This window comes from Cavia porcellus, unplaced genomic scaffold, assembly GCF_034190915.1.
Source record: "Cavia porcellus strain 051 isolate PalLab524CR breed Dunkin Hartley unplaced genomic scaffold, mCavPor4.1 scaffold_8, whole genome shotgun sequence".
Lineage (NCBI taxonomy): Eukaryota > Metazoa > Chordata > Mammalia > Rodentia > Caviidae > Cavia > Cavia porcellus.
In genome coordinates, this window is record NW_026947491.1 from 89,278,109 (window position 1) to 89,291,585 (window position 13,477).

Genomic DNA, 13,477 nt, shown 5'->3' on the forward strand with positions numbered 1-13,477 from the left:
GTTCTGACTTATTGGGTGAATTAAAGCTGGAAGCGTCCAGAATACAGAAGGCTACCATTTACTTAGAAAAAATGGAGCTCTTTTTCAAAGCATATTTTGTCCCTCTTGGTTTGTATCCATAGCTCTTCCACAACTCTAAGCATTTTCTAAAGTTTTTGTGAGTTTGCTGTAGCTTTGAGTTTTGCTTTCTCCAGGTACTCTTGAGGGCAGAGTAAAGACAGAAATATTAAAGAGGCCTTTCCTTATTACAAAATAGCTTGTGGCTGCTTTCAGATAGGGCATGTGCAGTTTGGTAAAGGACAGAGGGCTTTAGACAGGCTGGCAGGCTGGTGGGAGATTCCAGTGCCTTCCAGAGCCGAGCTCTCAACCCGGCAGGCCAAGAAGTAGGTTCTCAGGGCACCCAGCTGATAGAGGCTGGTCGTAAAGCAGGCCACACATTTATAAACTCACCGTGATCCGCATCGTGGTGACAGCTGCTTCCTCAGGGCTTTCCGTGTGCCAGGCTTCTTGCCTGTTTTAGATGAGTGAGCAGATTCCCCGGGTCAGTCCCACCTCTGCCGCTTCATCTGTAGTCTTAGGCAAATCCTTCACCATTGTGCGATTTACCTCTTTACAGTGCTCAGAAGAAATCAAGAAGCATCATAAGGCTCTGTGTGGTATTTGCTATATTAATTCTCACAACTTGTTATGGTACATTCTATCAGTACCCCCCTTAATGTGGGAAACATGGATATTTAAACATGTAGAATAATCTGTCCACCATTCTGCAGACAGTAAATAGGCCACCAAAACATAATCGGGACAAGAAATCAGACTTGAATGTTTAAAGCTGTGGGCTAAGAGAATACTCCCGTTCAGCTCCTCGGAGGAAACGTCTTTCCAGTGAGACCCTGTCCGAGCTGCTGGTCTGGGCTCTTTCCCAGGACGGTGCCCCAGAAAGCGCTGTCCTCTGGACTTCCCTTCCCTCCCGCCATCAGAGCTGATGCTCAACTTGCCGTGAGGGCCTTCCTTCCCCTTGTACCCGGGGCCATCTACAAGAGCACTGTCCGGCTGAACAGTCTGTGATGCTGGAAATGCTGGGATCTTCTTTGTCCAGTGCAGAAGCCATCGTGACCGAGGAATTGACTCTAACTTAAGTTTTAATAGTGATAGACAGCTCGTGGCTACTGTTCCAGAAAGCACCGATCTGCAGGAGAGAAATGGATAGTTAGGAGAGGGAAGTAGCTGAGGTGGTGGTGGGGGGCTGCACAGACAGAAGCAAAGGGATCCAGCCCATCTCAGGAGGAGGGGTGCTGCGAGTCTCACGCAGCAGAAGGGCTCTCCAGATCCACGAGTGATCCTGCTCGCGCCTTCTCTCCTGTGATGTTCCAGAAGGCAACAGAGAGGTCCATTTGCACGACCAGGTGGAAACTTGCGTGAATTCCTGAGATAGAGAACTTAGAGGCGTTTGACCTGACTCACATCCTTTTAGTAGCCCTTTCACCTGAGGTCCTCTCAGGGCAAGGCTAGTTTGGGGACGGCGATGTGAAAAGCAGGAGGCCAGAATAAACAGAGACGAGCCGTGCGGGTGGAGAGCCTTGATCCGATTTCCAGCCTGCAGGATCCGCGGGCCACTGCTGCTTTCTGCCTTCTTGGCAGCCGGGCAGTGTGTCTTAATTTCTCACTTACAACATTTTGAGTCGAGAGTTGTGAGGTTCATCTCCTACTCTGCACGAAATGCTCATGGAGTCGCTTTCCCTCCTCTGTAAAATAGGGGTGAAGACAGGGGACCTCACAGACAGTGCCTTCCCCGGAGGGAGTGAAAAGCCAGTGAGACATCGCGGGGGTCTGCGGTGCATGCCTGCAAGGCCGCACCTGTGTCACCTTGCCTCTTACAGTGGCTTTCATATTTACTGTCTCGTTTCCCCCTCGCAACAGGCCTAAGAGCAAAGTGGGACAGGAATTACCACCTGTGTTCTGTCATCTCTTAATGCAGACAAACAGGGCCCCTGGAAGCTGGGAAACCTGCCGAGGGTTACACAGGGCTACGCTAGGCCTGCACTCAACGCTGGGTGTACTGACTCTCCTTCTAGAGCGCTCTCTCTCTCTCTCTCTCTCTCTCTCTCTCCAAACAAATAGTAGCACACTTAAGCTTAATATCCAGCCAGTGTGTCATTAGATTTATAAACATGGAATCATCTCTTCTCAGTAAGCAGCCAATACCACCACAGGAGTCCAAACTGAGTAATCATCACATCCATGATAAGTTGCCACCCATCGTGCAAAACATTTTATAAATACTTGTTATTTAACCCATTTATGAGTTAGTGTAATCAGCCAGCTCCATTTTTACAAATGAGTAAATCAAGGCAGAAAATGGTTCATGAGTTTGTTTGTGGTCCACAGAACTAGCAAATACCAAGAAAGACCAGATGTATCAGTTTGCTAGAGCTGATATAACAAAGTACCGTAGACTCGGGAGCTTAAACAACAAAAAGGTATTGTCTTACAGTTCTGGAAGTCTAAAGTCAGCAAGTCAGCAGAGCTGGCTCCTGCTGCCGTCTGTGAGGGAAGAAGCTCTTCCAGCCCAGTCTCCCCGGCTTGGCCATGGCTGGCTTCGTCTTTTCCTATCACTTTCTGTTCTCCATGCGTCGAACTTCCTGCCTTTCTAAGGATGTGAGCCAAACCACCTTAGGGCCCAGTGCAGATCCCCTTTTAATTTGATTACCCACAGAGGATCACATTCTGAGGTGCTCTGAGTGAAGACTGCAACGCGTGCATTTTGAGGGCATTTTGGGTGGCACACAGTTCAAGGCACACACTGTATGCAGACCCAGGTGGCCCAGTCGGTAGGCCTCTGGGCCTCGCACCCAGGAATTCTTCTGCACTGCTTCCTAATAGTGCAGAATCACACCACTCTCTTCCTTCCGATAGAACAAACGTCAGGATCTGGAGCGTGGCCCTTGACTTCCAAACACAGCTTTAGAGCTACTGAGCGGAAACTCTGTCCCCTAAAAGTTCTTAAGCTGGGAAAGTGCTCCCCAAAAATATTTATCTGAGAGGCTGCTTTCCAGCTTACTGGGCGATTTGGCATGGAGGACAGTTCTCATAAACATTTACAAATATCCTGCTCTGTAATGAAGTTAATCAGTAAACTGCACAACCTCTGGCCTCTCTCACTTGTACCTAGTCTCATTTTCTGTGCTGTGAATACGCTAAGGATGGTAATGCAGTTTCAGGGCTTAGAAAATCCGGCCCAGGGCAGCTCTCACCACAGCCCCGCACTGTCGGGATTCGTCACAGAGCTGATGGGTCCGAAGCCTGCTAAAGGTAGGATGCTTGCCACCGTGCTCTTGGTCGCGCGTCTGCAGTGGGGCAGAGGAAATCTGGGGTCATCTGTGTGAGATACAGGGACAGATGTCTATCAGAGAGAGCTCAGTGTGACGCAGAAGCCTGGGACGAGAGGCTGGGAGGGGGTGATTTTTACAGGGCTCTGACCAGGTGAGCATCCTGTTGGGATTAAATCTAAATATGGGTTCCCTGAAATTCTTTATGGGATATTAGCTCAGATTGGCGTCATTTTTCTAAGTGAAGTCAGATATTAACATGAACATTCATGGACACTAAAAGAAAATTAAAGTAAGCTATTTAATGCTGTATTTTCAAAATGATGAGGCTCAAGTGTCAGGAGATCTCGCAAGCTAAGCAGTAGCTTCTGGCCAGCATTATAAACTGAAACAGAGTTATGTACATGTACCAGTTTCCTACGATGGATGTAATCCTTGTATACTGCAAACATGTACTGATAAAAATGAAAAATTAAAAAAGCAAAAAAAAAAGGATAATGCAATAGAGTAGAATAGAAGAGAAATATCAGTGTGCTTCTTAAGAAATAGAGATAAATTTATTTCATGGAAATTTTGTCTCTGTTACATATGCAAAGGTGTGTTATGATATAAAAATATATAAAATATATAGATACTTTAAATTTTTATTAAATATTTAAACTATTTTAATATATAATTTTAAAGTTCTATAAAAATATTAAAAAGCCATGATATAAAATATTTCAAACTATAGGATGTGATAAAAAATAATAATTAGAAAACAAAAGTAATGTGAATTTAATGACCTATCTTCACATTAAATTTCTCCCAACAGCCTATGGCAAATCAGGTATATGAAAAGCTTTCAGTGTAGGATATTAATTTTCTCTGAATTAAAATATTGATCATAAGTAAAAGGCAGTATATTATAAACATTATTTTAATATTTTTCTCAAAGTAAAAACTCACTTTTAAAAATTTCTACCAACAAGCCAGGCGTGGTGGCACATTCCTGTAATCCCAGCACTCAGGAGGCTGAGACAGAAGGATAATTGTGAGTTCAAGGCTAGCCTGGGCTGCAAAGTGAGCTCCAGGCCAGCCTGAACTGTAGAGTAAAACCCTATCTCAAAAAGACAAAAAAAAATATTGTTTTTCCACAAACAAGAAATTTGGGTCTTTATAATTATCACTGCAGGGAACATGTTTTTGATCACGTATTGGGCAGCATACCTTCTCATGCCAATGGGACATTTCAGAGTGACTGAGACTGTATCTGCAGAGGGACATTAATTGGAAGGCTGGGAAAGTGGACCTCCCTTCCCCTTCAATTTAACACACATTTATTCAATGTTTGCTGTGTCAGGCACTGTGTCAGGTGCCAGAGATGATCACAAGGGAACATAATATTTTTCCCCAAAGAGTTTACCGAGTAACCACAGTAATAGCAAAGACATACCAAATGCTCATCTATGTCAGAAACCGGAGCTCCCATTCTTTGTCTGAGTTCACCCTAGACTCCTGACACAGGCGTGCCATCATTCCAGCCCGGGAGGGCAAGAAACAGAAGCTTCCAGTTCAGTATCTTTCCCAAGTTCACAATCTAGGAAGTGGCGGGTGAGTGGAATCTAGATTTGTCCGTTCGCTTATTCACTCTCAATCAGTTTCTCAGGCCAGTTTATCACGGGAGATTAGCTTGTGGCCACAAAGAAGAGACTGTACATGCTCCTGATAAGGGCGGCAGGAGAGGTGTGCGCCGAGGGTCAGAGAGATGAATTCCGCCTGGCGGAACCGGGCAGGCACTGGCAGGAGGTCACCTGCTGACCAGGCAGGGGGAGGTCCCCACGTTGCCAAGGCCTGGCTACGGGAACCGCAAACAGCATTACAGAGGAATCCGTGTCATCTGGCCAAGAAGCCGTGGATTAGGAAATAAAGGAGGGCAGAGAGGCAAGCTCCCCATCCAATTCAATAAACATTTATTAAAGGTTTGCTGTGGTCAGCACGGTACCAGGAATTAAACAAAACTGGATGGAGCTGGATGTGAGGTGCATACTTGGAATCTCAGCTGCTCCAGGGGACCTCAAGTTTGAGTCCAGCCCGGGCAACTTAATGAGACCCTGTCTCTAAATAAAATAAGAATGGATGAAGTTGTGGTTCAGTGATACAGCCCCTGCCTAACATGCAAGACTCTGGGTTCAGTCCTAGTACACAAAACGTACCGAAGCCAACCGGCAGAAACCAGAAGGAGCCTGGATGCTTACTCAGGGCATCAGAAACCTGGGGGAGCTTGACAAAGTACCCTAAGTATCCTGCGAGTCCAATTCCCTCACAGGGGTTCACCGTACTTTGGTCTCAAACTCCTTAAAGCTGCGCTGCCTAATTTGACAGTTGGTGGCCACATGTGGCTATTTAAGCTTAAATTTTAATTACTAAAGTTTAGCAAAATTTAAAATTTAGTTCCTTGGTACCACTAGCCTCATCGCAAGTATCTGACATTCTCACGTGGTTAGTGGCTACCATATCGTAGGTGCAGAATCCTTCTCTATCACTTTGGATAGTGGTCTTCCAGGGAATCTATAGAAGCTGGAGGCTCTATCCAGGAGTATCTTGCTTTCTGTTTCAGGGTTCTCAGGCTCCCCTGGAGTAGTTGGTTCGTGTGTTTCCAACTAGAAATGTATGAACCCTTTCTTAAGCTCTCACGGACAGTCCCTTCCTGTTAGAAGGAATGAAGAGTCATAGTTTTGTATCTGTTTGCTTATTTACCTGCTTTTGTCCTGGTTCTTGATGCTCCCATCACACGCCAGAGAAAGGCTGGGCCTTTCCTATCATCCCCGAAGCCTATACTGTGTTTATGATGTTGATAATGAATGAACTGTCCTGATATTTATATCATAAAAGCAGACTGTATGTTAGTAACAGTTACTAATTAGCCACGGTTAGAATCAGGGTTTTGGCAGGTTCTTTAGGAAACGGCATGTTGTTTAAGGACACTGGACTTAGCAAAGCTTTTTCTCAACAACTATATTTTATCCTCAGGCCTCCTTATGAGATAGCAAGGCTGAGATCCATTTGGCAGATGACATTGGAGCAGAAAAAGGATCGGCAGTGGTTTAAGTTCTCGTAGCCAGGCGATAGTGGATGTTGTTTTGGTCTGGCCATTCTGGAATGTGTTGTTTTTTGGTGGAAGCTGCCTGTACAATCACTCAGTCCTTCATAGAGATTTGATGAGCACAGCAAAATCCTAGAAATGGACACGTTTGGAGGAGGAAAGCGTTACCTGATGTTGTCGCACGCTGTTTGCACATTTCTGCCGTGTTTTACTGGTGTAGCAGAATACTGCCTTTATCTTCATAGAAAGTTTCCTGTTAAATCTAGATGATGCCACAAATCAGTATAACACTGATTTCATTAACCCACGGTGGAACTCTCTTGTGCTTCTTGATTATGGAAATGTTTGTTTTGCTGAAGTGATGCTCAGAAATCCTGAATAGTCAAAATCTTGAGTTGTGAAGGGAAGAAAAATTACCCATTTCCTTGAGTTCTACAAGCATTCAGATTCCATCATTGTTTGTCTTTGAGCAAGCAGTTTAATCTTACTACACCTGTGGCGGAGGGAACCAGAGCAGTGGTGCAGGAAGAACCCAGAAGATAGGTCGGGAGATTAAAATCTAAGAATGAATGAAATCAGTGTTTTTACCACTTCGTAATTCTTTTCAATCCCATTTGCTCAGAAATTTTACTCACATTTGGTTATGAAATAGATCGAGATTTTGCTTATATCTTTTCTTTTTCCCCTGTAATCACTGTATTTTTCCTTTTCCATTTTGTTATCTGCAGACAAAGCAGCATTACCAAAATGTTTTGTCTGTCAGATACACTGACTTTTCTGCTGGTTTACGTAGGTAAGTCGAGCTTGGGAATGGAAATTGATTTTTGTCAGATATTCTGTATTGTGTACTCTGGCAGCCATTTCTTGGGTCAGCGCAGAATGTATTATTTTCAACAACATTTATTATGGATGTGTCCCACTTTGCCATGGTAGGAAAGTCTCTAATTCTGAGGCTCACAAGCTACTGGCCAGCTGTTTACGAGATTGTAGATATACATTGTTAGTTTCTTCTTTACGAGGCCCAGACCGTGTAGGCAAGGGATGGTTTTTAAACATCCTGCAACTAGATTCAAAACAAGGGCCCCCAGGTACACAAACAGAGGAGACTTCTCCAGAGAAGCAATACTTACAGCAAAGTTTGTAGACAGGAGAGGGGTGAAGGTGTGGGAAACAGGAGCTATGCTGAGAAGGATTCTGGGCTCAGGAACTGCGCTGGAAAAGACCCCGATCTGGGAGCAGCAAGGTACACTCAAGGACCTGAGCCAGGCATGGTGGCAGATGCCTGTAATCCCCATTTGGAAGCTGATGCAGGAGAATTGCCTCAAATCTGAGGACAACCTGGGCTACGTAGTGAGTTCAAAGCCAGCACGAACTACATCTCGAGACCCTGTCTTGAAAGTCGGAAAGAAAAAAAATTAAAGGATAAAGGAATAGAGAAGTGGGAATATGGGAAATGGCGAGGAAAGGGGAGGTCAGGTGGAGCCTCACCGACATCGCTGTTGGATTAAAGGGGGCACAAATCCAAGCCCAGAGGCCAGAGGCCAGAGGCAGAGGGGGCGTGCACTCTCATGTCTCTGAAGCATCTCACCTCTGATCCTGTCCTGGAGAATCAGGCTCCCTCGCAAGGCTTGGAGGTCAGACCCCCAAGGCGCTACCCTCAGCGCCTTAGGTAGGGACCCAGGAATGACAGTGTGTAACTTCTACAAACGAGTGACACAGCACGTGCCATCTACCTCCTAGACTCTGTGAGAAGTGGGTGAGAATATACACGGGCCTGGCACAAGAGGGACTCTAGCAAGAGCGCTCGCCACCTCTGGGGGCGTAGATTCACGGCCCTCATTGCTAATGCCAAACCCCAAAAGTGCTGGAAACCAATTTTAATTTTTTTTTAAAGCGTGGCACACATTTCTTCAGCAGAGGAACCTGGATGAGCAATTCTGTGGTCATTATTCATTTCCCTTTGTGTGGAAGCTCATCCACTTTGCCATGGAAATTGTTGCTGTGTTTGAGCCTGGGTTTGCTACATAAATAACACTATAGACTGTGCTAGGGTCCAAGGAACTTCCAATTCTAAATCCCTCTCATTGCCGGGGTTTCAGAGGAAGAACTGTGAATTGGTCTTACCTCACCAGATTATCAATAGAATTCGATACAGAGCTCTTCACCCCAGGCTCGATGTGCAAACTGGGCTTTATCAATAGCTTAAGTGATTGCTCAGAATCCCACTGTTCAGAGGGGCATAGCTGGAATTATGGTCTGAGGTGTCTGACAGTGTCTAGGAGAATCAGGCACATTTACACACTGTCTCATCTCTTATCTCGTCTACTACATTTGTTAGTACTTTGAATACTTTAGTCCTATTTTCTAAAGATCCATAGTTTATGTTTTCAAGAAACAGAAACATTTTCATAACCTAACAGGCTTTTATGACCTAGAAGTTTTATATGAAAGCAGTTCATTTAACAGTAACAGTGGTAAGAATGATGACTCATATTTTAATGCCAGTTATAATTTATTGAATAATTATATATTAACTTTAGCAAAATGCTCACTATGCATTATCTCATTTAAACCTTCCATCGACCCAGTCAGATAAGTATTATTATAATAATCTGTTTTTCAAAGAGAAAATTGTGACTTAAAGACGTTGAGGAAATTGCCAACTGCACAGAGATAGTAACAGAGCAGGAGTCTGGTTAAACTTCAAGTAGACAGATTCCAGATATTATATTATTATAATTATATATTATTATATAATAATATAATTATTATTTTATCCTTTGTTTCCTAATAATTAAAATAACATATGCATAAACAAGAGTCACAAACAATAACTTATTGTTCTATCTCTTACCCCAGAAAATGCTGTAATGGAGTAACATCGCCTCTCACACCCCTGTAGTCACTATTATCCTGTTTATGTATCATGCACAAATTTACCTGGCCTCCGAATACACACACATGCACACGTGTGCACACACACAGAGACACACAGTGTGTTAAGGGCCCATGTGAACATCGCATGTTCTATAGCTTACCGTCTTCAAATAGCACCACATGGCAGAACCTGCACACTGCTTCACACGTGGATAATAACTCAGCTAGGGATGGAACAGAAGCGTGTTTGAACGTGACTCCTATTGATGGATTTTTAAAATATTTATCATTTATGGTTCCCACAAAGTTGCTGCAGATGCGAATGTTCATTTGCATGAAAACACCTTTTCAAATAGATTCAGACGCAGCCCTAAAATAAATTTTCTAACCCCCCAAATTTATGCTGGGTAGACAAGCTTTAAATCCTGGAAGATACTGACCAGTTGTCCTCTAGGAAGGTTTGCTTTATGAGCAGTGGATATCACCAAACTTTTAAAATCTTTACACATTTAAAGATAAAAGCAGTTACATCGAAGCTTTAATTTGAATTTAATTATTGGCCAAGGCATATGCATTTTTGTTTATAAAGCACTTGTATTTATTTCCAGAACTGTTTGTCCTTTATCTGTAGGCTGCTGGATGTTTTCTTATTAGTTTAAGAGCGCTCACGACATACTAATGACATGGCTTCTGTCTGTCTTTCTGAGCCCATGAACGTTGCACGTGCACGCGTGGCAGCCGAGTGTCCACGGTCACCCGCGCGCCCTGGCTGGTCCGCGTGGACTGCGCCCTGGCGTTAGTGTCCGGCCGGAGCGCGCGCCCAGCTGCCCGGCTGCCCCCCGGCCCAGCGCGGTGAGGCTAACCGGGTCCTGCTGTCCTTCGCCCAGGTGTGCTGTCGGAGCCGGCCGCGGGGCCGCTGGCCCAGAGCCTGGACGTGGAGCCCTTCCCGCAGTACGGCGGCGTCCAGTTCGCGCCGCAGGTGTCCGCCTCCGGCTACTACCCCAGCCTGGGCTTCCACGCCGCGCAGCAGCCCGAGGAGTGGTACTGCGCGGGCGCCTTCGAGCCCCGGCGGATGCCCCCCGACAGCGCCTACCCGGCGGAGCCCGAGCTGGCCGAGATGCCCCTGGCGAAGAAGGCCCGCGTGGGCGCCGCGGCGGGCAGAGCGAAGGGGGACGAGCTGTGCGTGGTGTGCGGGGACAGAGCGTCCGGCTACCACTACAACGCGCTGACCTGCGAGGGCTGCAAAGGTAGGCCGGCCTGGGGAGGGTGACCGCAGGGCAGAGCTCTGCAAAGGGGTGGGGGCTTGGGGTGGGCACCATCCGGGTCTGAGGAGCCCCCACTGCTGCCCGGAGCGAGGCACTTAGTGCCTGACACCCCTGCACAGCCCAGCAGGGGTGCGGTGAGGCCTCCGTGGGTGGATCTGTGTTTCTCTGAGGGCTGAGGGTTTAAGCAATTTTTCACATGTTTGACCCTTTGTATTCTTCCTAGGAGAAATGTCTAGTCCTGTTGTTGCTCATTTTAAAAGTTAGATTACTTGATCATACATTGCAGCAATGTTAGATTTGTTCCACAAGACTCAACATTTGTAAACTAATAAATCTAATATGTTGTATTAACAGAAAAGACACACAAAATGATATTATCATCTTAAAAATTCAGATAGAACGTTTGCCAAAAATTCAACATGGCTTTATGAAAAAAAACACCCAAATATATTAGGCATAGGAGGGTAGTACCTCAACATAATGAAGGCTATAGGGCCCAGGGGCATAGCTCACCGGACACAGCCCCTGCTTGGCAAGGGTGACTTCATAAGATCAATTCCTGGTACCAAAACAGTAGTAGCAACAGAACCCAAAAACCTACAAAGGCCGCATGTGAGCATATGTACACCCACAGACAATATTGTGCTGATTGGGGAAAACCTGAAAGCATTTCCTGTAAGATCTGAAATACAAAAATATAAAAAGGATCATGCATGTGATCCCAGCACTCAGGAGGCTGAGGCAGGAGGATCGTTGCAAGTTCAAGACCAGCCTGGGCTACAAAGGCCAGCCTGAGCTGCGTATCGAGACCCTGTCTCAAAAAGACAAAAAAAAAAAAAAAAAAAAATGGGGGAGAGGTTTAACCTGTCTTATTCAGTCTAGTACTGAAAATTTTAGCCAAAGCAAATAGGCAGGACAAAGAAACACAAGGCACATGAATAGGAAAAGATTAAGTAAGATTATCCTTGTTTTCAGACATAGCACTAGATCTAAAAAAAACCCTAAAGACATTACAAAAAATCTGTTAGAACTGATAAGCAAATTCAGACAAATAGAATGATATAAAATTAGCATACACTATCAGTACTGAAATTGCTGAAAAAGAAACCATGAAAACAATCACATTTGCATAGCTACCAAAAACCAGGATTAGGAATAATTTAAACAAGAAGTGATTTCTACAATGAAATTACAAAACTGTAATAAAGGACATTAAAGAAGACACAAGAAAAGACTTCCTATGTTTATGAGAAAATTATTATTGTGTAAATCTTCATAGTAATTCTCATCAAAATACCAGTGACATTCTTCACAAAGTGAAACACTCCTAAAATTCAAATGGAAGCACAGAAGACCCTGGATAGCTAAAACAATCTGAACAAAATGAACAAAGATCAAGAGATCATAATACCTGGTTTGAAAACACACTTCAGAGCTATTGTAACTAAAATAGCATGGTATCAGCATATGAATCCACAGATCAATGGAACAGAATTGAGATCCCAGAAATAAACCCACGCATCTATGCCAACTGATTTTCATCAAAGGTGCCAAAAACACATGTTGGGAAAAGGACAGCCTCTTCAATAAATGGTGCTGGAAAAACTGGGTGTCTTAGTTTACACAGAGCTTTACTTGATCATCTTGAGCTGGGTGCATATCACTCATCTTAAATTTACCCTTGTTGTTTTCTCATACTTCCGGATAATTAAATTATACTGCTTTTAAAAAGCAAAAAAAAAAAAAAAAAAATTATACTTCTTGCTGCTAATGAGGTCATGGGACAAAGAAAAATGAGGGCAGTTAGTCCGAATGTCAGTGTCAGATGGTCCTAGAATGATTCGGAGAATCCTACCATAAGTTTTAAAAGAGTCTCATAAGATAAAAATGTAAAAATATAAAGGACTTAGATAAAAGTATAGCACACAGTCAAAACTCAGTGAGTACCTCTGATTCCTACTGTGATGACCTTGAATCTACAGCTAGAAAATGTAGTAAACCGTGGCTGTTTCTGCTCCTCTTGATAAGCACTGATGCTGAATCCATTATCAGTTGTTTGGTAACGTTTGCTATATTTGACTGATCCAGAGTATTAAAAGCCACTTTGTCTGCGTAGACCAGTGCTACTCCATCTGGTCGCCGGTCCAGCATCCTCAGCATCACTTGGGAATTTGGAGGAAATGCAGATTTTGAGAGTCTACCTTAGACCTACAGAGTCAGGATCTCTAGGAGTGGGACCCACAGAGCTGGGAGTTGACAAACCCTTCACGGGGAAGTTTGAGAGCCTCGGGTGTATATTACATCTAAAAGACACCCAAGGAGCCTGCTGTGTACAAGAAGCTTGGTTGTGTTGGGATTGTGAATTGCACAAGGGTAAGGACAGAGAACAGGGGTTCCTGTTCCCATTTGGTTATCAAAAGGGCAACTCGGCAGATTAAAATGTGGACTAGAAACCTGGATGGGGAGACAAAGCATGATCTCAGGTCTGTTTCCTGCCTAGACGGAGAGAAGAGAAGACCATGCGTGCTTTATCCTGGAGGTTTGGCTCGAGGGCAGAGTCTCAGTATCAATACTTTTGCACTCCTCCATTTCTGTGCTGATGACATGCTAATTCTCTCCGGTCTTTCAAGCAGCCACGCAAAGTGGGAATTATTGTGCTCATTTTGAAGGAGAAAGAATAAACATATCCTTTCAAAAAGAAGCTGTGGTGTAGAGGACGGTGCTAATAGTTTATGCCGTGTATTTGCTACACTTCAGAAGCAAAACTTACTAATTCTCATACTCAGGTAGAGGCCGAACATATAGAAGAAGAAACAGCAGCACGAGACGTTCATAACCTTACTCGGCTCATGGCAGCTAGTTAGGAAGGGGCGCTTCACACCTGCAGGTCGCTGCTCTAACTCCAAGCCCCGGAAGTAAGCGCT

At 44.5% G+C, this 13,477-nt stretch overlaps 1 protein-coding gene across 3 annotated transcripts in view; it reads left to right on the plus strand.

The window, feature by feature from the left end:
• The window catches only part of Nr1h4 (nuclear receptor subfamily 1 group H member 4), a 73,338-nt gene that overhangs the window by 23,982 nt on the left and 35,879 nt on the right, over positions 1-13,477 (plus strand). For 2 of the 3 annotated variants that reach the window (XM_005006338.4, XM_003476102.4), the window contains exons 1-2: positions 3,153-3,309; positions 10,176-10,535. In XM_005006338.4, the coding sequence (XP_005006395.2) occupies positions 3,201-3,309; positions 10,176-10,535 (469 nt within the window). In that variant the 5' untranslated portion in view covers positions 3,153-3,200. Of the gene's footprint in view, positions 1-3,152; positions 3,310-10,175; positions 10,536-13,477 lie in introns of those variants that run through there. The other variant, XM_063255440.1, reaches the window with a different exon arrangement.